Source organism: Aulonocara sp. 'chitande type north' Nkhata Bay, linkage group LG3 (assembly GCF_057382095.1).
Source record: "Aulonocara sp. 'chitande type north' Nkhata Bay isolate Kocher_YH1m ecotype deep benthic linkage group LG3, A_spYH_male_GT1.1, whole genome shotgun sequence".
NCBI classification, from domain to species: Eukaryota; Metazoa; Chordata; class Actinopteri; order Cichliformes; family Cichlidae; genus Aulonocara; species Aulonocara sp. 'chitande type north' Nkhata Bay.
The window spans coordinates 63,719,274-63,743,812 of NC_141346.1; the positions used below are offsets into that span (position 1 = coordinate 63,719,274).

A 24,539-nucleotide genomic window follows, 5' to 3' on the forward strand; every position below is an offset into this window, starting at 1 on the left:
TATCCAGTCTGTCAGAATTGTTTTCAATATTTGGTTCAAAAACATGAGTGACAACAAAAATCCAACTAGGATTCTTGCATATGATGAATGAAGTCTGTCTTTGACTGTATTGTCCAGCTGATCCATCAAACCCCCAGCAGGTGAACCTTATTCATGACATAACACGGCAACAATGTAAAAAATGAAACAGCAACAGTCTAAATGTAAAGTGCATTCTAAAGTCCTCTTCAATAAATCATATGCAAAGAGTCATTCAGGACTGTAAAATGTGAACTACAGAACCCAGAGTCTTCATCATTAAATCTCTGGTTGCTTCATTTTTCTATCCTATATCAGATACTTTAAGGTTAGGTTAGGTAAAGTTGCACTGTCATTGTGAGGCAAAGTGCTTTATGTGTGTGTGTGCGTGTCATGAACGGCTATAAAAGGCCTATAATTACAGAACAAAGCGGGGTTTGAGTTTGAGTTGCGGCAGACTGTCACTACTTGTAAATGGAACGCAGCCTTCCTACGGCGGACAGCTAATAACAGGAATCGGACGCGGTCCACCCAAGTCCACAGCAACCACCATAGCAACCGCCTAGCATGACCTTAAAAACATATTCTGTCTTCATAACTATCAAACACGTGAATTGATTTGCAAAGTGTGAAAGTGTTACAGCTGCAGAGAGCTATGGCGGTATCTTTGGAAGCTGTTTACATAGCTAATAATATACGATGTAACCATGGAGACAGTCAGTCACGTGAGCTAGCGGTGCACGTTTACTACAGTGAATAAGGTGATTGCGTGCACAGCGTCCACACGCTGCAGAGGGTAAAGACATTACTTCAATATTGTTTTATATTGATATATATTTGCCTTCTGTTGACCATCACCTCAGGTTCACCATCACAGTTTCAGCATACAGATGCACACTGTCTAAATATGAACACATTCAAAAACTCATGTCTCAGAAATAAGCACAGCTGTTCATGTTTGTCATTAGAGTTTTATTTGTAAGAAAACTATGAGCTTCATATTGTGCATCAAATAAAAGAACATTTCACAACTCTGAGTCAACAGAAACAGGAAACAGAAATGTCTCTAATGTAGACGTGTACAGTGTAGTGTAAGCATTAAAAGATCATAAAGGAAACACTAACATTTATGTGAAACTAATTGTAATAAAAAATGAGCAGGTGCTTTATAGATGTAAAAGAAAGAATCTGAAAACAACACTTTTTTGGTCTAAGTGATCAAAGTAGAAAACAGAACTGATGTTCAAGAACAAACCGGAGCTGCACTAATATTACACATCTCCATTGTTGTGGTGAACAGACATGTTGCTTTTAAAACCACATGCAGTGTGTGACCGTGACTGTTCACTGAGACCATGAACGCCACTTCGCTGAAGCCTTCGCCTTCTTCTTCTTCTTCTTCTTCTTCTAAATTGGAAGCAGAAGGAGCACGAGCTGCTTTGATCTACTGAAAGGAAAAAGCAGAACATCTGAGCTGAAACCATTAAGACAGGAACAATCATTCAATGCAGTGTCTCACGTATCTTAGCCTGTTACAACTGTTGATACAAGCTAAATACGGTTAGCACACAGTGTCAGGGAGCTCCAGTGTGGGAACTAGTGGCTTTAGGTTTGTAGTCATTTAACTTTCATCCATTCATTCATTTAATTCAGGAGGAAGAAATGCCAGGTTGGTGCAGGCTGGTTACATGCATTTGGTCCCATGCTGTCTTTAACTAAATGACTTGGTTCACTTTATGGCTGGGCTGTATGTGGGGTTATATCATGTTATTTGGGCAGGAGTACCTGTCCCCTGTTAGACTTAGAAAGTTTCTCCATAAGTAGAGTTTCTAACTCTTCTAGCACATCTGTGGCTGACAGCTTTTTGGGGGCTTTTTTGCCCCACACTGGTTGTGAGTGTGTAAATAGCCCCACTAGTTCTTTTGGGTTGCAGTTAACTTGGGAGGAAGAGGTGGGTCTGCCATGACTAGATGAATAACAATTATCTGGGATACATAAATTTCATAATGCATGCATGTATCTCTATAAACCTGCCTGAGGGCTGCCATTTTTACATTCAGTTATTTCTTTGTTGAATCTAAATAATGAATGTGTTACAGTTAGACTGACACTGATCAGTGTAAATGGCTCATTGGGACACAGAAACCTTTAAATTAAACCCTATCACCTGATATCGAGTGTCAAACAATATCAAAGCTGTAAAAGCTGTTTACAGTCAGAATTTATAAAACTATGATTGTAAATAAATTCAAACAAGTGAGCTTTTCTCTTTGTGCTGAATATCAACACTGTGGTTTCTTAGACTGTAAGCTTTACTTTAGCACAACCACTTGTAGAAGCTGCCACTCCACATGTCTTTGATAACAAGAAAAAAAGACCTTTTCAGTCCACGGCCTGAAGTTCTTCTCTGACATCTTCTGCCATCAGCTTTGTCTGCTGGTTTGAAGACAATAAACCACAAAAAGATGATTTAGTCACTTTGTCTGCATCATGCAGCTTGAATGTGTCGTGCAACGATGTTGAATAGCCGTCGTTATCCCTCTGCTGTGTCAGTAGGATTGTACTGTACAGCATCTCATTGATATGTGAGGAATGCTAATGTAAACAGACTTACATCATTAAAACATAAAGGACAGGAGATATTTAGATATTTTTATATTTATATTACATTTTATAGCTGACGGATATTACTAAATAGATAGAATTTACTAAATAGCTGGATGAACATGAAAAATATGTCTATAATCACAAATGACCATGAGAGCCAGTACAATTAATTCAATTGGACACTCAAAAGACGTCCTTAAATGCTCTTTAAGTGGCAGAACAGACGAACAAACAGTTAATCGCTTACTTGAGATGAAATCTGCTCAGCTACTTTGAAAACAGCTTCTAACTGGTTCCTCCTTTAACAGGATGACTGCTCAGGGGTAAGGCCATCATGCAGTCCAGCAACCTTTATGGTTCTGCTTTGATTCACCAGGAACTATTAGGGAAACCTTCCAGCGCCTCCTGTGAAAGACACAGACATAAACACAAACATTTATTAACATGTTCCACAGTCTTCCAGTTTGATTTTCTCATCCTGTGGACAACAACGTACATGGATGCAGGTTTATTGTTAACTTTTGTAAGGTTTATTTAGTGAACATATCCAGCTGCAGCTCCACTGTGATCCTGAACTGGATAAGCACTTAAGAAAATGTGTCAATAAATGGACAAACATCAACTTACTATATTTATCCAAACAGACGGGACCAATAATGCTTCACTGAGTTAGAGACTTTAACGTCTCTTCTATGTAAGAATGTCTCGTGCTGATAGACCTGCAAACTTGACAACAAAGGTTTTTCAGACTGCATGTAGCTGTCCTCTATGTCAGCTCACACATTTACATTCATGTCACACTTATTTCTGCTTTCCCATTTTATAATTATTACTTACATTTTGATTAGATACCTTGAGTTTGTAAATGATCAGATTACATAATTGGAATACAATGTATCCAATTCAGGGTTGCGGGAGGATGAAGCCTATCCCAGCTGATACAGGACAAAGACAGGCTGCCAGTTTATTGCAGGGCTAACACAATATGTGTAACAGAAAATCCACTTAAATGTTTGATATTTCTTATAATAATCATAATTATGACCATTATTTAAAGGTTTCTTTATAAATACATTTTGATTTTTTATAACCTCTAAAATATAAACCTGAGCTGTTTCAGATTCTGACCTCTGACCTCACTGCAGCTCCCTCTTGGAAGTACGTCTGCTTCTTGTCTTCCCCCAGTGTTGACCGCCTGCCCTTGATATCACGTACTGTACCTGAGGAACAAAAAAGGACAAACACTTGCCTTCATTTAAGAAGTACATTCATACAGAGGTAATCTATGGAAACACACTAGTTCAACCTTTGGGAGGAATCAGTTCCTGTGAAACATTTCTGTAAATGAACATCATGTGGAGAATGAATGAGTTCTTCAGGTGACTCAGCAGTCCCACACTGACAAATGAAATCTAGTTAAACTATTAAGCATATTTGCTCTTCTGAAATCTGTGTTAAACAACAACAAACACAAATTAGTAACAAAAATACAGCTGAGTAGAGGCTTTACAAACCACCAGCAGCCATAATGCTGAATTTTAATCTTCAAATGTTTCTGAGCCGTCTTCAACCTGCTTTTAACACATTAAAGCCCCACAGTCAATGCAGCCTGACTCAATCCTAGATGTTCAGCACACAGAGGTACTGTTTAAAGTTTAGTGATAACCTGAGTCACTGATCATTTGCAGTATTACAGAGTCTGGCAGTCTTTGCATGATGTCCACGTCACTGTACGTTTCTAGCTGACTCTCAGGTGTGACAGGTGTGCCAGCAGGAAAGAGTAATAATAACCTGCATCCTGAGGTTTGTCATGCAGGATTAAAGGAGCCAGGCTTTGTTCACACAGCTAGGATTGTATTTTACACTGACCCTGGGTCAGTATAAGTATCATACAGTTTAAACGAAGCACTGAAACTTGCACATATTTATTACAGATGCACTGAAGCTAATCGAGATATTTGCTGTCAGTCTGTGGCTGCCATTAAACACTTTACTGGAAACTTTATTAACTAGTAACTTCATCAGTCATGACAGAAGCTAATATTTCTGTGCTAACATCGTTTAACCAGTAACAGCTTTACTCCAATATAAGCTAACGTTTACACCGTAACTTTAAGCTAGCACCATAAAGACGGTAAAACGCGTAATAATATCTACAAATGCATCTTAAAGCTGTTATATTAGCACTCGGTGTATTACTAACATAACCACATTAACATTACTGACACTCGCTGACTTTTAATAGTCATTCTATAAATGCTGTCCGTTTAAATGGTCTTACCTGTACACACTGCATATCCACCGGATTCCAGCCAGAGTGGATTCTGGAGTCTTCCACTCTCCTGTTAGTGATCCTCCATCTGGATGGATGAGAACAACCTTCTGAACAATCTAGCAGGAGATGGCCCATATCTATGGGACTGATTTGTGCTGATAACGCCCATTGTATGGACTGATAACAGCCGAAGCGGGTGAATAAAGTCACCCAGTAGCTAGCTGTGCCATTACCCAGCATGCATCACTCCCTCCGTAAATGCAATAAACGATACAAAAGTATCGTTCTACCTGTTTTTCAGGTAGTTGTTTACATTATATAATTTATTGTGTTCTGTATACGTCACTACAATGTGATTTCGGAAATATATAAATATACTGACAACAGGCACTTCCGCGGCAATCTCTTCAATCGGAGGACCCTTCACGTCAATTCCCGACGCGAGAGGGGTACCCTGCGCGTCCATAAGTGAAGCACAGGGAGCCTGACCATGCGTCACACGTTTGACGAGTTAGGAGTGAGAACGTGTTGGTCATGCTAGCTAGTACGCAGTACGAGTTGTTGTAACTGACTGTAAAAAGTCAGCACAAGGAAAATAAACTCCACCTAAACTTGGTGAGATCAAATATATTTTCCTTTGGCTTTGTTTTCTTCCCATTTGTGGCTTTAATGTAGTGTTCCATCCTGTTTGTTTGCTTCCATCTGTATACATGTCCAGATTCACTGTTATGTTTCTATTCTTACATTGCTGTGTGATCACTGTTCCCTCTGCTAACTGATGTGACCTTTTGTATCTTACACTGATACTTGTGATATTTGTATCTGCGCCTAAAAGATAAAAAGTTTTCCATGCTAAAACACAGCTCCACCTCCTGCAGTTCTCCCTCTGAACCACTAGATGTCTCTGTTATCTAAATGAAGACGTGCAGCACAGCAACCACAGCAGCGCTCAGATCACACGTGTCCTGTTATTATGTATAAAAGCATGAAACAGGTGAGACAGGTGGGATCAATATTAATGTTGTGGAAATATATGAAAAAGCAACAGAAGAGTGAAAACATTTCGTGTTTCCAGAAAGATCTTTCAGCTCACAGCTGCTCACAGACTGTATTTACAAGTGACAAACTGCAACTCTACAGTACATCTACAGTATATATCAAATATATTCTGTATTCAAATCTATTGAGTGATGTTTGAAAGTCTTTCCAGGTGAGTTTGATCCAGGAGGGTCTGAAGCCAGAGTCAGACAGAGACTGTGCAGAGACTGTAGAAGGACAGAGCAGCAGCAGAGCAGTCCAGATACACTGATGATCCTCTGTCAGATCCAGAGGGACACACAGGGATGATGCTGGACTCTACATTGTGTCTGACAGTGGAGCTGTTCTCAGAGCAGTTCACTCTGCAGCACTGACAGTCATCTGCACTTCTTCTCATTCCTCTGTCAGTCACTGCTGGATGAAGCTCTCCTCTCCACCTCCCAGTAACATGGCCCAGTCAGAGCGTCTCTACACACAAGCTGCTGCTGCTTCAACCTCTCTGGATCATCAGGACACAGCTCCTCCTCTCTCAGCACACACACCGTCCTGTTTACCATCATCACCTGCAGAGAGAAGAAGGAAGAGCAGAGGAGATAAACGAGTGTTTCCAGAGACTCTTCATCAGCTGTCAGTCAGTGATGCAGCACATCCAGTATAAAGAGCAGCAGGGACTTCAGTGCTGGGACTGTACTAGGACTCATTGTTGCTTCACTTTTTCTAATCTTTGGATTTTTATTGAAGTTGATGAAAATGTTTTTCCCTCCTAGTTTGAGTTTGGACTTTCATTCATTAGAAGAACCTTGGTGTGTCCACTCTGAGCTCTGTAGGAACCCCAACAACAAGCCCAACAATCCAGATGGACGGTTCCAGCTGTTAACTGGAGGAATTCCATCCAAACATCTGCTCTCACTAAATTCTTCCTCACCTACAGACTGTGTTCTTCACTGCTTTAAACTTGGAAATCAATGCAGTCATTGGTCTGCGTGCTGCTTTGTTCAGAGAGCTGATTGGCTGTTGACACTGTTTGATCAGAGCATGTCAGCAGTTACTATGGTGACCATAAAGGTCAGAAACAGGAAGTGTTTGTGTCCAATCCTGAAGCCTGTCACCATTCTCCTCTCACAGCTTCACTGAGAAGCTGCAGCTTTACAGGAAACACTGGATCTTTGTTTCATACTGACTGTGTTTAGTACAATACTGCTGACAGCACCACCCACTCACTCCATCACTCTACTGACCACAGAGTCTCCAGTCTGTAGTCTGGACTCTGCTGAAGATCAGACAGCTGCTTCACATCTGGATACTTAAGGTTGTTTCCATACAAGTACAGCTGTCTCAGATGGGAGAGGTTGGACTTCAGTGCTGCTCCCAGATAATCACAGCTGATCTTTGACAAACCACAGCCCCACAATCTGTATAAAGAATGAAAGATGTAAGTTTATTAGACAAAGTGTGAGCTTGAAATCATTCAGTGTTTCATCATCTGTTCAGAGCTGAAGAAGGTTAAGAAAGTAGAAGTTTAGAAAATGGAAACTCCAAACAGCTGAAGCCAACAGGAAGCAGCTTCAAACAGGAAACTGTGCAGAGTTTCAGACTATATGTCCTGATGCAGCCAGTTGGATTTTGGAGATTTGAATCTCTGTCCTTGAATCATTTCTTCCACACAAGACAGACTAAGTATTGGACATGGAGCATTAGGGGAGCTTCTAAATGTGATGTGATGGCCCCTCTGGGTCTGTCAGGTCACAGGACTGAAGAGAGCTCAAACTGGGCACAAAGTTGTTCCAGTCTGGACCAAAGACTGTATACTGGGACTGAGGGACTGCTTTGACTGCACCCACTGGGACGTTTTAAAGGCTCATGTTCTCACTTAGATCATCGATTTCTATTTACATTTCTTTCTGGGAAAAATGGGGATTACTTTGGAAACAGGAAGTATTTTCCCCAATAAGCAGCCCTGGATTAGTAAATCACTCCAACATGTTCTCAGGCAGAAGAAGCTGTCTTGTTATGAGGGAGAGAAGAAAAAGATGGAGGAACAGAAACTTGTTGAAAGAGAGATAAAGCAGCTAAAATCAGGTGTAAAAGTAAAGCAGAGGATGAGCTGAATAAAGGACACTCAAGGCTGGCTTGGAAAGGAATGAAGTCCATGGTGGGGATGCAGAACAAGGAGCAAAGATGAATGTGATGCTGAATCAGCAGAAGACTTGGACTCATTTGATTCCAGCTTTGATATCATTGATTTCAATGAAGAGCTTTGTGATTGTAGCAAAGGGCTGGTAGCTCTGAGAGTCCCACTGATGAGGTGTTTGTGTGGAAATCTCTTAGTGGGACCAAAGAGAGAAAAAGCCCTGGTCCTGATGCTGTGGGAGGGAAATGATTGAAGTGTGCTGTGAGGAACTGACTGGGAGATTTTCACACATTTTCCAGTCCTCCTTGGAAACACAGGAAGTTCCCAGCATATGGAAACAAAGGTTAAGTGTCCTATGGCACTCAGTGATGATGGTGCTGTGGCCCCACCACCTCCACCTCTTTGTAAAGGAACTAACTGTCATCTGAAGCTTCAAATGGAACTAAGACTTCCTCCACTAGGTGGCAGTGTCTGATGAGAAAGTGTTAGTGGAGCTGGCCTGGAGTCGAAATGGGGAAAAGTGGTTCGCACTAGTGCCTTAAAGCAAGAAGGTTGTAGGTTGAACCTTGTTGGCCTTTCTGTGGAGGTTGGATGTTCTCCCACAGTCCAATGAAATGCTGCTTAGGTTCATTGGTGCTTCTAAATTGGCTGTAGGTGTGGATGTGAGAGAGTGCTTCTCTGTCTCTCTCTGTTGGCCCTGTGATGGACTGCTCACCTGTGCAGGTGGACCACGCCTCTTGCCCTATGACAGCTAGGGCACAGGCTCCAGCCCTGTGAGCCTAAGCTGAATAAACAGTTAGCAAAAATGATCCATAGATGGCCTGAAATTCCCCAGTTAGCAGTTTGGTAGATAGCTATGACATGCTAATCCCATCCAGCAGCTGTATTCTACCTGTAAGCTGATCCCTGCTGAGCCAAAGCACTTTTTCATATACAAATTACAACCTTTAATAGAAACCTATTGGTCAGCATCTTATTAGCCTGCTGTTAGCTTCATTCCACAGAAAACTGAGAGAAACTAACAGAGTTGATAAAGAATAAAGAGAAATGTGCTGATTTAAAGCCTTTGAAGTGCTTCAGATGATCTCTGTCCACTTCTGTCCACTCATTCATTCATGTAAGCTTTCTAATGCAGCTTTGATCTTCACAGTCTGCTTCATGAAACTCATTCTAACCCTGAATGTCAGAGTGTTCCTCCTTCTCTTTCCCATCATTCATGCTGGCAGTGGAGGAGATTTGGATGTTGGACTGTGTTTTGGATGATGTGTGTATGTTTGTGTTGGACTGCTGTCTGTAAAGCAAACACACATTTTGCTTTGGATTTCAGTGTCAGACAGACTTTAAGGTGGAATGAAGAGTTTGAGAGTTTCACAGTGAATTATCCAGTGGAGGATTTTTCTTCTTGTTTGAAGGTTTGAAATGTGAACATTGTTCTGCTGCAGTCAATGGACTAAACCAGAGAAGAAGAAAACAGACTTTACCATGAAGATCCTCAGTGTGGATCAGTATAATATCAGCCTGATGTCTCCAGTTTAGTGTCAGTACAACTTTCACATCATATTCATCTCAGCACAACTAAAACATGCTGACTGACCTCAGAGTTTCAAGTCCACATCCTGGACTCTCCAGGAAACCACACAGATGCTTCACTCCTGAATCCTGCAGCTTGTAGTTATCACTCAGGTCCAGCTCTCTCAGATGGGAGGGGTTGGACTTCAGCGCTGCTGCCAGATAATCACAGCTGATCTTTGACAAACCACAGCCCTTCAATCTGTATAAAGAATGAAAGATGTAAGTTTATTAGACAAAGTGTGAGCTTGAAATCATTCAGTGTTTTATCATCTGTTCAGAGCTGAAGAAGGTTCAGAATGTAGAAGTTTAGAAAATGGAAACTCCAAACAGCTGAAGCCAACAGGAAGCAGCTTCAAACAAACACAACAAGAGAAAAAACTCTGAATGTTTCACATTAAAGTCGTACATTTCTCATAAAAACAGGACAAAGACTTGAAAAAGTCGTGTTTTTCCTTCCAGGAACCACAAGGCTTCACTTTTAAAGGTGAAGTGTGAAAGAAATGGACATATTTGAAGTCCAACACCTTTTTCCAGTCACATTATTAAAGCAGACAAACTACAAGCTCATTTTCATTCCAACAAGTCATCTTCTGACCTGAACTAAAAATACTGATCTCTATGTGCAGCTGGCTTTGAGACCAGTGCTCAGGGAGCGTCTACAAAGTGCAATACTGAAAGAACATCACACACTAATTTGCTTCCAGCACTTTCACACAAACATCTACTGTCATTATTGTCACCAAACTCTGTGGATCCTTTATTGCAAATTCAAATAGGATTCAAATGGTCAGACAAAAGAGGGTTATGAGGAAATATGATGAAATGTTGTGTATTAGCAGCAAGTTATTGAATCATTTTCCTCAGAAACCAAACAAAATGATTGACAAACATGTTTTTACAAACTCAGTGTTGGACTTGGATCAGCAGGATAAGCTGATGTTTAAAGGCATTTGAGTCTCGCTGTATGAGAGTCCAGTTATTACTCAATATTTATGGATGATGTTCTTTCAGTGTTGCACTTTGTAGACGCTGCCTGAGCCTCACAGCCAGCTGCACATGGACCAGCTGACATTACCCAGCATTAGAGGCGGGTGTAGAAAAATGGATTTTCCTATTTAAATGGTTTTAATTTGAATAAAGCGATGTTGATTCATTCAATCCTGAATCGATTTTTAATATAAATGTATTTTGCCAGAATCTCAGGTTAAAGCTTGTTACGAGTTCAAAATTGGGGATGGAAACAAGAGAAAAACCACAATAACAACACTGGTCCGGCCGGGTTGAGTCAAACGATGATTTTAATGAACACACGCGTGGGAGATGGACACTGTATGCAGACAGCCTCAGATCTCAAAATGGTGGAGCATTGCTCAAACTTTTACAGCCTCTGGTGCCCCCACCTTATCATAAAAGCCTAAACATTCACATACTTTTCTCTCACACGGCGCCTAAGCTACGACCTTGGCTCCCCGTTTTATCTGCTCCTGCTGAGATAGGGCCGAAAACTCCAGCATATTCTGTTCTCTTCTAATCAGACAAATAAGGCGATGACTTTTCTGCGAACAGTATTTCTTATAACTCAGCAGTATAATGCATCATAAAACAATATCATTCATTCACAATAAATCAGCAGTTTAATGTAATGCAAATCAGTTTAACTAATGCAACAGTTATCAGCTTCTTCTAACTCAGGAGAATAATGCAAACTAAAACTACCTAATTATTCACAATCTTTAACTAAGGGCATAAAATAATAATATACTTTTTACAAGCTCCAAAAAGTATTTCAACAACAACCAAACAGATAAAACAGTAAATGAGAGCAGCTAAACACACAAAGATGGAAACACAGAGCGTGGATCGTTCACTCGACGGCACGTACACGGACACGCCGTCGGGGCTGAAAGTGGACAGCTCACAGATCCTGAAGCTGCAGGTTTCATCTGTCTCCAACCAAAACTGACTGAACCAGCAGCAGAAGAAGATCCAAACTACGCTTTACGTTTGATGAACATCGTCATGAATTCTCTCTGACTTTGACGTTTACTTCCTGCACAGCTCTCTCTCTCTCTCAGTGTACTTCAAGAACAGTTTACCTTCAAAAATCTGTTTCCTGCATTATTCACTGCTTATTACGCACTAGTCTGCTGTTGTGTTCACTGCTGTCGGCCTCCGAAAACAAAGCCTCATTTCTGCTGTTCAATACTGAAGAAATTTAAACCTTTTAAAATGATGACAGATTACAAACTCTCAGCTGTGTCTGTAATCAAACCTCTGTAACTTTGCTTCACTTCAGCAGCATCAGGTCATGTTCACATGTTGATTCATGGTTTGCTTCAGTTTTTGATGGACTGCAGAATATTTTGAACGTTATCTGCTATAAAAAGCCAGAACAGGAAAATCTGCTTCATGTGTTTCTGTTTGATCCTCAGTGACTTTGACACAAAGGCCTCTGCTGTGATGATCACACCTCTGATCAAGTCTCACAGTGTCAGCTTTGTTTTTATACATGGATATGTGCTGATAAATGATCAGAATTATAATCTTTCCCACTGTCTGCTGTGACCTTTGACCTGCTAAAGACAGTCAGCTGTGGATTATTCATTGTTGTGTGATACTTAGAACTGTGAGGAAGAACACAACACAGTTAATCAGGGTCCCCTCTCTCTGAATCAGGAAAGGTGGGCAGGCCGCGTGTGGGCCGCGGGCCATACGTTGAGTCTCACTGTTTGAAATGTGAACATTGTTCTGCTGCAGTCAATGGACTAAACCAGAGAAGAAGAAAAAAACAGACTTTACCATGAAGATCCTCAGTGTGGATCAGTATAATATCAGCCTGATGTCTGCAGTTTAGTGTCAGCACAACTTTCACATCATATTCATCTCAGCACAACTAAAACATGCTGACTGACCTCAGAGTTTCAAGTCCACATCCTGGACTCTCCAGGAAACCACACAGATGCTTCACACCTGAATCCTGCAGCTTGTAGTTATCACTCAGGTCCAGCTCTCTCAGATGGGAGGGGTTGGACTTCAGTGCTGCTGCTGCCAGATAATCACAGCTGATCTTTGACAAGCCACAGCCCTTCAATCTGTATAAAGAATGAAAGATGTAAGTTTATTAGACAAAGTGTGAGCTTGAAATCATTCAGTGTTTTATCATCTGTTCAGAGCTGAAGAAGGTTCAGAATGTAGAAGTTTAGAAAATGGAAACTCCAAACAGCTGAAGCCAACAGGAAGCAGCTTTAAACAAACACAACAAGAGAAAAAACTCTGAATGTTTCACATTAAAGTCGTACATTTCTCATAAAAACAGGACAAAGACTTGAAAAAGTCGTGTTTTTCCTTCCAGGAACCACAAGGCTTCACTTTTAAAGGTGAAGTGTGAAAGAAATGGACATATTTGAAGTCCAACACCTTTTTCCAGTCACATTATTAAAGCAGACAATCTACAAGCTCATTTTCATTCCAACAAGTCATCTTCTGACCTGGACTAACAACACTGGTCTCTATGTGCAGCTGGCTGTGAGACCAGTGCTCAGGGAGCATCTACAAAGTGCAACACTGAAAGAAAATCACACACTAATTTGTTTCCATCATCTAACCTGAAGAGGAAACAGAGACGGCTCCCCTTCAAAGTAAAAGCTGCTCCTTTTGGACACAGTATCATAGAAAGTCTACAGTATAACATAGAAAAGATAGAAAAAAGTTTTGGGAGAGCTTGGAGATCAGCATAGTTTTTAGCTCTACACACATTGTCACTGTTTATCACTATCCTGTCATATAAATTAGTTATCTCGACGCCGATCCCACTATGGACACCTCTTCAACCATAGACTCACGGAAAAGGGAGATTGCTCAGTCTCACTTAAAGAAGAAGTTTAAAGATTCCTCCGTCACTAAGGAAGATCTCGACGAGGCTATTGCTAACAGTGTAAAGCTAGCACTTCAGGAACAACAAAAGTCCCTCGATTCAGTGGTTGCTTCGGCAGTCAGAGAAGCTATGGACTCTATCTTGATTCCTGCTCTGCGCGACCTACGCACAGACCTTCAAAAGACCAATGAAGTGGTAAATAATCTTAGCGGGCAACTCGAGAGCTGCAATGGCTAAACGCACTCAAGACCGAGTGGACTCCGCGCGTGAGGACAGACGATCGGTTATTGATCTGAAGAAACAACTCGACCTACTCACGACAAAGCTTACAGATCTGGAGGACAGGGGTCGCAGGAATAACATCAGGCTTGTTGGCTTACCTTAAATGCTGGAGGGTTCGGATACAATTGGATACATTAAGGCTAATCTCCCCAAGTGGATTCCGTCGTTGGAGGGGCGCATCGGGTGTACGACGGTCGCGATACTAATACCAAGAAGCCTCATACCCTAATCTTCAGATTATTACGGTGGCAGGACAGATCGGCAATTCTCAAAGGGGCACGCAAAGCATATCCAGTGAAGCATGCCACCAACACCACTCCTCTTTTCTTCCCTGACTTCAGTCCGACTACAACAGCAAAGAGGAAGAGTTTCTCTCCTGTCATGAAGAAGGCTACAGCTGTGGGCCTGGAATCATCCCAGTTAGTTGATCTGTTTTAGTTGAAGCAGGCCTCAACTAGGTTGACGGCAGGATCACTTTCATGGGTTAAGGTTGGTTACATTTAATTTAATATTAATATTTTGCATATATATAACACCCAGCACGCCCCTGCGGGCGGTTTATCCTTCAAGCTCGGGTCCTCTACCAGAGGCCTGGGAGCTTGAGGGTCCTGCGCAGTATCTTAGCTGTTCCCAGGACTGCGCTCTTCTGGACAGAGATCTCCGATGTTATTCCCGGGATCTGCTGGAGCCACTCGCCTAGCTTGGGAGTCACCGCACCTAGTGCTCCGATTACCACGGGGACCACCGTTACCTTCACCCTCCACATCCTCTCGAGCTCTTCTCTGAGCCCTTGGTATTTCTCCAGCTTCTCGTGTTCCTTCTTCCTGATATTGCTGTCATTCGGAACCGCTACATCGATCACTACGGCCGTCTTCTTCTGTTTGTCTACCACCACTATGTCCGGTTGGTTAGCCACCACCATTTTGTCCGTCTGTATCTGGAAGTCCCACAGGATCTTAGCTCGGTCATTCTCCACCACCCTTGGGGGCATCTCCCATTTTGACCTCGGGACTTCTAGGTTATACTCGGCACAGATGTTCCTGTACACTATGCCGGCCACTTGGTTATGGCGTTCCATGTATGCCTTGCCTGCTAGCATCTTGCACCCTGCTGTTATGTGCTGGATTGTCTCTGGGGCATCTTTACACAGCCTGCACCTGGGGTCTTGCCTGGTGTGATAGACCCCAGCCTCTATGGATCTTGTACTCAGAGCTTGTTCTTGTGCTGCCATGATTAGTGCCTCTGTGCTGTCTTTCAGTCCAGCTTTGTCCAGCCACTGGTAGGATTTCTGGATATCAGCCACCTCCTCTATCTGCCGGTGGTACATACCGTGCAGGGGCCTGTCCTTCCATGATGGTTCCTCGTCTCCCTCCTCTTTCTTGGGTTTCTGCTGCCTGAGGTATTCACTGAGCACTCGGTCAGTTGGGGCCATCTTCCCAATGTATTCTTGGATGTTCCTTGTCTCATCCTGGACTGTGGTGCTGACACTCACCAGTCCCCGGCCCCCTTCCTTCCGCTTAGCGTACAGCCTCAGGGTGCTGGACTTGGGGTGAAACCCTCCATGCATGGTCAGGAGCTTTCTTGTCTTTATGTCAGTGGCTTCTATCTCCTCCTTTGGCCAGCCTATTACCCCAGCAGGGTACCTGATCACGGGCAGGGCGTATGTGTTGATGGCCCGGATCTTGTTCTTACCATTCAGCTGACTCCTCAGGACTTGCCTGACCCTCTGCAGGTACTTGGTGGTTGCAGCCTTTCTAGCGGCCTCTTCATGGTTCCCATTTGCCTGCGGGATCCCCAGGTACTTGTAACTGTCCTCTATGTCTGCAATGTTGCCTTCTGGTAGTTCAATCCCCTCAGTTCTGACTACCTTCCCTCTCTTTGTTACCATCCGACTACACTTCTCCAGTCCGAACGACATTCCAATGTCATTGCTGTATAGCCTGGTAGTGTGGATCAGTGAATCGATGTCTCGTTCACTCTTGGCATACAGCTTGATGTCATCCATGTACAGGAGGTGGCTGACAACTGCTCCGTTCCGTAGTCGGTATCCGTAGCCAGTCTTGTTAATGATCTCACTGAGGGGGTTCAGGCCTATGCAGAACAGCAGTGGGGACAGAGCATCTCCTTGGTAGATCCCGCACTTGATGGTAACTTGTGCTATGGGCTTGGAGTTGGCCTCTAGTGTTGTACGCCACATCCCCATTGAGTTCCTGATGAAGGCTCTTAGGGTCCCATTGATCTTGTACAATTCTAGGCATTCCAGTATCCAGCTGTGGGGCATTGAGTCATAGGCCTTCTTGTAATCAATCCAGGCAGTGCACAGGTTGGTCAGTCTGGTCTTGCAGTCTCGGCTGATTGTTCTGTCTACCAGTAGCTGGTGTTTTGCACCTCTGGTATTCTTGCCAATTCCTTTCAGTGTCCCGCTCATGTATTGACCCATGTGCCTGTTCATCTTAGCCGATATGATGCCTGACAGGAGCTTCCATGTAGTACTGAGGCAGGTTATTGGTCGGTAGTTGGAGGGGACCGGTCCCTTCTTGGGGTCCTTGGGGATCAGGACCGTCCGGCCTTCAGTTAGCCATTCCGGGTGTCTCTCGTTAACTAGCAGCTGGTTCATTTGTGCTGCCAGACGCTCGTGGAGTGCAGTCAGCTTCTTCAGCCAGTAGGCGTGAACCATGTCGGGCCCTGGTGCTGTCCAACTCTTCATACTGGAGACCCTTTCTTGGATATCTGCCACTGTGATGGTTACTGGACCCTGTTCAGGGAGGTCGCTGTGGTCTGCCCTCAGATACACTAGCCACTGAGCATTGCCGTTATGGGTTGCATCATTCTCCCATATGCTCTTCCAGTATTGCTCCGTCTCCAGCCTTGGTGGTGCTGTTCTCTTATTGTTCCCTTGCCACTGAGAGTACACCTTTGCTGGTTCTGTGGAGAACAGCTGGTTTATTCTCCTGCCTTCTATCTCTCTGGTGTACCTCCTCAAGCGGCTGGCCAAGGCTGTGAGTCTTTGCTTGGCAGTTTCCAAGGCCTCAGGTATGGACAGCTTGCTGTATTTCTTAGGCACCTTATTTGTCGCACCTTTCTGCAACTCTGTTAGTTGGCTAACCTCCCTCCGTGCTACTTTGATCTTGCCCTCTAGCCTCCTTCTCCATGGAGGGTACTGCCCCTTGTGGCTGTTCAACTTGTAGCCAAGCATCTCACTGATCACTGCTGCCGTATTGTAGATCAGCTTGTTAGTGTCGGTAATCGTGGTTGTAGGTATTGCCCGTAGTGCTGCATTAACATCATCTAGCAGACCTTCTGAGGGTACTTCACGTAATCTTGGTAACCGGCTACGGGGGATCCAGGTTTCAAGCTTGGCCATGATCCTATTTTTCAGGTCAGTTCCTCTCGCACTCAACGATCCTTCTCCTATCGCACTTGGGGCTATGTACCCAATCTCGGGTGGGGGTGATGATATCTCCCCCCTGACCTGGCGTCCTGACTCCTCCTTGCCGTAGCATTTGTGTTGTACCTCGTCAATCTCTAGCTGTGAGAGCAGTCCCTTCTTTCGAATGTTGGAACACTGAGCTACTAGTTGTTTCGCCGTCATTGTGGATGTTGGGTATCGAAGAATCCATAGGTCCCTCATCCTATTCATGTAGCCCCTTCCGCCGGGGTTACTTGCGTAGTAGCATTCCAACAACGCCCTGTTTTCGTCCCTTGCCCACCGATGCCTTCTTGTTCCAGTAGCCCACTTTTCGTCAGGGTGCCCTGGTTCCTCAACACCTGACGCGGACCTTGTTGATCCGGGCGACGTCCGAGCCGGCATGCCTTCATATTTATCTGTCTCGCTCATGTCTGCGGTAGGCTTGCTTAGCATAGGGGGTCTAGCCTTAGGACCCTTACTGGATACAGACGCCCCAGGCAGGAATCGAACTTGCGATCCTCTGTTCCAAAGGCGTGTAGTTTAACCACTACGCTATCCAGCTGCTTTATATATATATATATATATATATATATATATATATATATATATATATATATATATATATATATATATACACTCAACAAAAATATAAACGCAACACCTTTGTTACTGCTCCCATTCCCCATGGGATGGACGTAGAGACCTAAAATTCATTCCAGATACACAATATAACCATCCCTCCCAAACAGTGGTCACAAATCAGTCCAAATGTGTGGTAGTGGGCACATCTGCCATATTGAGATAATCCATCCCACCTCACAGGTGTGCCACATCAGGATGCTGATCTGACATCATGAGTAGTGCACAGGTGTACCTCAGACTGCCCACAACAAAAGGCCACCCTGGAATGTGCAGTTTTGTCTCACAACAAAATGCCACAGATGCCACAAGCAATGAGGGAGCGTGCAATTGGCATGCTGACAGCAGGAATGTCAACCAGATCTGCCGCCCGTGCATTGAATGTTCATTTCTCAACCATAAGCCGTCTCCACAGGCGTTTCAGAGAATATGGCAGCACATCCAACCGGCCTCACAACCGCAGACCTTGTGTAACCACACCAGCCCAGGACCTCCACATCCAGCAGGTTCACCTCCAAGATCGTCTGAGACCAGCCACCCAGACAGCTGCTGGAACAATTGGTTTGCACAACCAAACAATTTCTGCACAAACTGTCAGAAACCGTCTCAGGGACGCTCAACTGCATGCCCGTCGTCCCCATCGGGGTCTTGACCTGACTCCAGCTCGTCGCCGTAACAGACTTGTGTGGGCAAATGCTCACATTCGATGGCGTCTGGCACGTTGGAGAGGTGTGCGCTTCACGGATGAATCATGGTTCACATTGTTCAGGGCAGATGGCAGCTGAGAATGTCCCAGTTCTTGCATGGCCAGCATACTCACCGGACATGTCACCCATTGAGCATGTTCGGGATGTGCTTGACCGGCGTATACGACAGCGTGTACCAGTTCCCACGAATATCCAACAACCTCGCACAGCCATTGAAGTGGAGTGGACCAACATTCCACTGGCCACAATTGACAAAACTGCACATTCCAGGGTGGCCTTTTGTTGTGGGCAGTCTGAGGTACACCTGTGCACTACTCATGATGTCAGATCAGCATCCTGATGTGGCACACCTGTGAGGTGGGATGGATTATCTCAATATGGCAGATGTGCCCACTACCACACATTTGGACTGATTTGTGACCACTGTTTGGGAGGGATGGTTATATTGTGTATCTGGAATGAATTTTAGGTCTCTACGTCCATCCCATGGGGAATGGGAGCAGTAACAAAGGTGTTGCGTTTATATTTTTGTTGAGTGTATGTATGTATGTATGTATGTATGTATGTATGTATGTATGTATGTATGTATGTATGTATGTATGTATGTCCGGGTCACGGCACCAATAGCAGCTGGATAGCGTAGTGGTTAGACTACACGCCTTTGGAACAGAGGATCGCAAGTTCAATTCCTTCCTGGGGCGTCTGTATCCAGTAAGGGTCCTAAGGCTAGACCCCCTATGCTAAGCAAGCCTACCGCAGACATGAGCGAGACAGATAAATATGAAGGCATGCCGGCTCGGACGTCGCCCGGATCAACAAGGTGTCAGGTGTTGAGGAACCAGGGCACCCTGACGAAAAGGCATCGGTGGGCAAGAGACGAAAACAGGGCGTTGTTGGAATGCTACTACGCAAGTAACCCCGGCGGAAGGGGGGGGACCTATGGATTCTTCGATACCCAACATCCACAATGATGGCGAAACAACTAGTAGCTCAGTGTTCCAACATTTGAAAGAAGGGACTGCTCTCACAGCTAGAGATTGACGAGGTACAACACAAATGCTACGGCAAGGAGGAGTCAGGATGCCAGGTCAGGGGGGAGATATCATCACCCCCACCCGAGATTGGGTACATAGCCCCAAGTGCGATAAGAGAAGGGTCATTGAGTGCGAGAGGAACTGACCTGAAAAATAGGATCATGGCCAAGCTTGGAACCTGGATCCCCCGTAGCCGATTACCAAGATTGCGTGAAGTACCCTCAGAAAGTCTGCTAGATGATGTTAATGCAGCACTACGGACGATACCTACAACCACGATTACCGACACTAACAAGCTGATCTACAATACGGCAGCAGTGATCAGTGAGATGCTTGGCTACAAGTTGAACAGCCACAAGGGGCAGTACCCTCCATGGAGAAGGAGGCTAGAGGGCAAGATCAAAGTAGCACGGAGGGAGGTTAGCCAACTAACGGAGTTGCAGAAAGCTGCGGCAAAGAAGGTGCATAAGAAATACAGCAAGCTGTCCATAAATGGGGCCTTGGAAACTGCCAAGCAAAGACTTACAGCCTTGGCCAGCCGCTTGAGGAGGTTCACCAGAGCGATAGAGCAAAGGTGTACTCTCAGTGGCAAGGGAACAATAATAATACGAGAACAGCACCACCAAGGCTGGAGACGGAGCAATACTGGAAGAGCATATGGGAGAAGGATGCAACCCATAACGGCAATGCTCAGTGGCTAGTGGATCTGAGGGCAGACCACAGCGACCTCCCTGAACAGGGTCCAGTAACCATCACAGTGGCAGATATCCAAGAAAGGGTCTCCAGTATGAAGAGTTGGACAGCACCAGGGCCCGACATGGTTCACGCTGTGGAGCAGGGAAATTATTTTACTGCTATTGTTAAATAATTATCAACAGTACCATTGCATTAATAATATAATCTGTAGTTTATATTGCATTCAGAGGTTTAAGTGTGTGTGTCTTTCAGAAAGACTGAGTTGCAGGCTGACAGGAAGTTACAGAGAGTTTGCAGAAGTGAAAGCAGACTCTTAGGGTATTTTGAGGAGCAGGCCAGACGAGGCCATTTGAATTACTAGGTTATTCAAAATGATCATTGCTTTAACAAAGTAACAGATGGCTTTGAGAAGGCCTTAAGATGCTTATGCACACAGTTATTATGTTTAGTAGAGGTTCTTGATTAAAACATTTATTTAGTAGATGATATATCTATAGTTTCAGTTCAGTTATTACATATACGAGAGTGGTTTCTGTCTCTCTGTCTGGTTAGAGGTCAGGAGCTAGTCGCGAGGTGAAACAGGGTGCAATTGTGGTTAGCACATAGACACAGACACACACACTCAGTTAGAGAGAATTATTTAGAGGGGAAAGTTTAATTATGTTTTGCTGGGGTTGCAAAGAGCAGTTTGTCGCCGAACTGCTGCTGAGGTGTCAAGATGACAAGCGAGCATCCGGCAGTGACAGGATGCACCTGTTATGAAGAGGCAAGACGATGCTCTTTTAAAAACTGTGTTAAAAGTTATTGTGGTTTTGATTTGACGTATGTATATATCCTGTCTGTGACGTATGAAGGGGGCGTCAGTAAATCAAGCCCTGATGGTATAAAATATCTGTTTGTGCTTTAGTAAGTCGAAGATCAATTGCTGTTTCCAGTGATCTTCCCACGTGTGAATTAAAATCTTCGTTTGACTTCACCCGGCCGGACCAGTGTGGTTATTCTTCGATCACCTCTTGTACCCTTCCTCAATTTTTGAACCTTAACATTTTGGGGGCTTCGTCCGGTAATTGAGGAGGGAGGATTGGAGGTGTAGACGGTGATGTATTTGGTGGTCCGTTGTGGTCAGACAGGCAGGCGTGACCCGGCAACCAAACTGAGGGGACAGGCGCCTTTAAAAAGAGGTAGGCACAGGCCTGTTGATTTTATCCGAAGTGTGCTGAATTGGATGATAAAATTAAATGTCCATTCAGTAAAAGTTACCGGTAAATGTCTGCTTTGATTTTGATGAGAATCTCATGACAGTACTGAGGATTTAAAAAGCAGTTGGACTGCTGGTAATGATTGAATGCGGTTGGACCGCTAAAAGGATTTAATACGGTTGGACCGTGTAAAGCAGTTGGACTGCTCAATGATTTTAGTATGTTAGGGAATTTGGTTATTTTTTGGTTATAAGGTTGGACCTGCTTCAGTCTTACACTTTGTTGGGTGTTTTACTGTTGTTCCAAAGTATTATAAATTATCTTAGAACGGAACCGTGGGGGTTCTAGGAAGCGCAGAGCCCGGAGGTTATGCTCCCTCCTTGTCGTGGACGCGCGACATTGACCTGTCGGCGAACAGGGTTAGTTCAGTTTGGCTTAACTGTGGGGTACAGGGCATCCTGGAATAAGCTAGTGGTTGGACCACTCTACCGTTTGGAACGGTAGTCTGCGCTTTTTTGGTTAGCAGAAGTTGGACTTCGGGCGTGTGACTTTAACTTAAAACTTCGGGGTAAGCCTTGGCTGTGAAATGCCAAAAATAGAGCTTCAGGCAAAGTTTGGGTTGGTTGACGCTTTTAAATTGAGTTAGGGACTTTAGAGATGAGGCCAGAAACTGTTGGACAGATACTGGTTAATTGATTACAAAAAAGTTGGACTTTTATCGGTTAGACCGTTAACTTAAATTTGTCGAAATTCGGTAGGTGTTAAAAGGCCTAAAATCTGTGCAGTTGTAAATATAAGACGTCTTTGTAAATATAAAATAATAGATCTCTGTGTGAGAGGAGTCTGAGGCAATGCTGGAGCTATTTTTAGACGGAGTGTGTGTGAGTGTGAAAATGCAAATTAGTAAGCAGTGAACTGTTTAAACCACAGTTGGTTTTACATATACTGCTGCAAACATTGTTGAGTGTGTGTTTCAAATGCCATTTATGTTCATTAGAGGACTATAAATAAAGTATTGAGTTGCCGTAGTGGATGTATAGTAATTGACTGAAGTTGGATGTAGATATATAAATATATTGAGTGACTAACATATTACTTCTCTCCAGCAGTAGTTGCTGGTGTGTTTTATTTTTTCAATTTCTTGTGTGTGCGGTGAGAATTAATGGAGGTTTCAATTTTTTGTTTGTTTGTTTTTTACTTGCTCTTTTTGATTATGACAAGCATGTCTAAAATACTCTTAGGAAAGTGTGTTTTGAGTTATATTCCTCAACTCTGGTCACACTTTAAGTGTGTGAATGCGGTGACTAGAAGGTTTTGAATGATGAATAGAAGTGTGAGAGGTATTCCTTTGGTGATGTAAAGTAGGATGTTTTAAAGTTTGAAAGTGTTTTTAATTTAAGAGATGCATGAGTGATGTTATAAGAGTTTGAGTTTCTTTTCTTTCAGTTTAAAAACACATAAGTACATAACCTTGGTACACCCGTTTACTCTTTGACTTTATTAAAACAGACGGTGTATTTGAGTCTGAATTTCAGTAATTGTATGTTGATATGGTAATTTAGTTTATGTTAGGTGAAGGAGATGTCCATCTCTGCGTCTTGCAGGATTGAAAGTGGCACGTTGAAGGTTGTGATGTGAATGCTGACAAATGCAAAGAGTTTAGTTTATTTAAAAAGGTGTGTGTGTGAGAGGATCATGAAATCATTGTGTGAATGATGCTACATTTTAGATCAAAAGTTAGTAGAATTACAGAGGGTTTGTAGATTGTAACTATAAAATAAGTTTGATTAGCCTGGAGAAATAGAAAAGCAGCTTGAGCTGCTCTGAGAAGCTGTGCTGTGTGTGTGACAGGAAGTTACATGCCCATAAAAGGAAGTGATGGTGACGAGCGAGCACCCAGAGAGAGAAGTGTGTGCGTGAAAGAGGGGGTATTGTTTTTACATCAAGGTTTAGTAGAACTAAAGTAGAACGTTACAAACAAACAGATAAAAAAGTAAAATAAAGAGAGAAAATAACTGACAATCACATTAATGAATAGAAAACATACATACACAAAGTGCCATATGTGAAATTATTCGAGGAAAGAATCAGAAGTGAGATAGTTTAATATAAGATGCAATGAAGGAAGCAGCTTACACTCCTTTAATTTCCAGAGCCAGTGTGTTCCCTATGCTCATAGCACCCCTGCCCACTTGGCCCCCGTATCAGGCGAGTATGGAAGGCTGGATAGCCCATGACGGGTAAGATCCCACCTCGAAACCCTGGGACAACCTAAGGCAGGCACAGTCACGATTACTCGGCCTCCTGTGACCTCAGACTCACTGGTGAGATGAAGTGAAGAAGATGAGACCTCAAGGGTAAAGCCGCTGGGCTGAGGCAGAGGGGGAGAGTGGCAAGTGGAGCCCTGACTTCTGGCTGAGGAGCAGGAATGCTGTTAATAAGGTGGGAACTTAAAATTTGGGTAAGCAAATTTGGGAAAGAGAACTGACGGCTTAAGTGGAGAATTGTGCAGGAGTCTGAAACACTGTAAAAACAACATATGCAAATTCACACACACAAACAGAAAATGCATTAACCTTATAAAGACAAGACAAGCTCATGGAGATTAATGCATAGACACTGATTAAAACTGGTTAAGAACACAAACATATGCAATGAAGAACAACTTGCTATTTTGTATGAATGATACAATGGTGTGAATGTTTAATAAAATACATTTGAGTTTGTAATTGAGGAATAGAAGAAGTCATATGACAAAGGGAGTGAGTTATGAGAACAAAAAGTGATTAAAGTAGTTTTAAAAGAGTGACTTAGGAGTGCTCTCTCGTACTGAGTGATCAACCAGTGATCACTGTAGAAAGAAATAAAATAATTTAACAAGGTGGTAATGTTTAAACATATGTTTCTGTTGTTACAGCAACTCATTGAGAGATGACTCAGTATGCAAATTAGCTGAAGTGAGTGGTGACGTCGGAGCTTCCTGTGTGTGTGTGTGACTGAGGCTTTCAGAAGAGGAAGCACAGCAGACAAGAGAAGTGCAGAGTTGGGTAGGAAATTT

General features: G+C 43.4%; 1 protein-coding gene across 1 annotated transcript in view; it reads right to left on the reverse strand.

Annotated features, from left to right (window-relative positions):
- Nucleotides 1-9,644: 9,644 nt before the first annotated feature.
- LOC147336544 (protein NLRC3-like) overlaps nucleotides 9,645-24,539 on the reverse strand; it is a 38,377-nt gene continuing 23,482 nt past the window's right edge. Inside the window, exons 8-9 of the mRNA XM_086285438.1 lie at nucleotides 12,554-12,733; nucleotides 9,645-9,840 (exon numbers count right to left, since the gene is read on the reverse strand). Of these exons, the coding sequence (XP_086141564.1) occupies nucleotides 9,645-9,840; nucleotides 12,554-12,733 (376 nt within the window). The remainder of the gene's footprint in view (nucleotides 9,841-12,553; nucleotides 12,734-24,539) is intronic.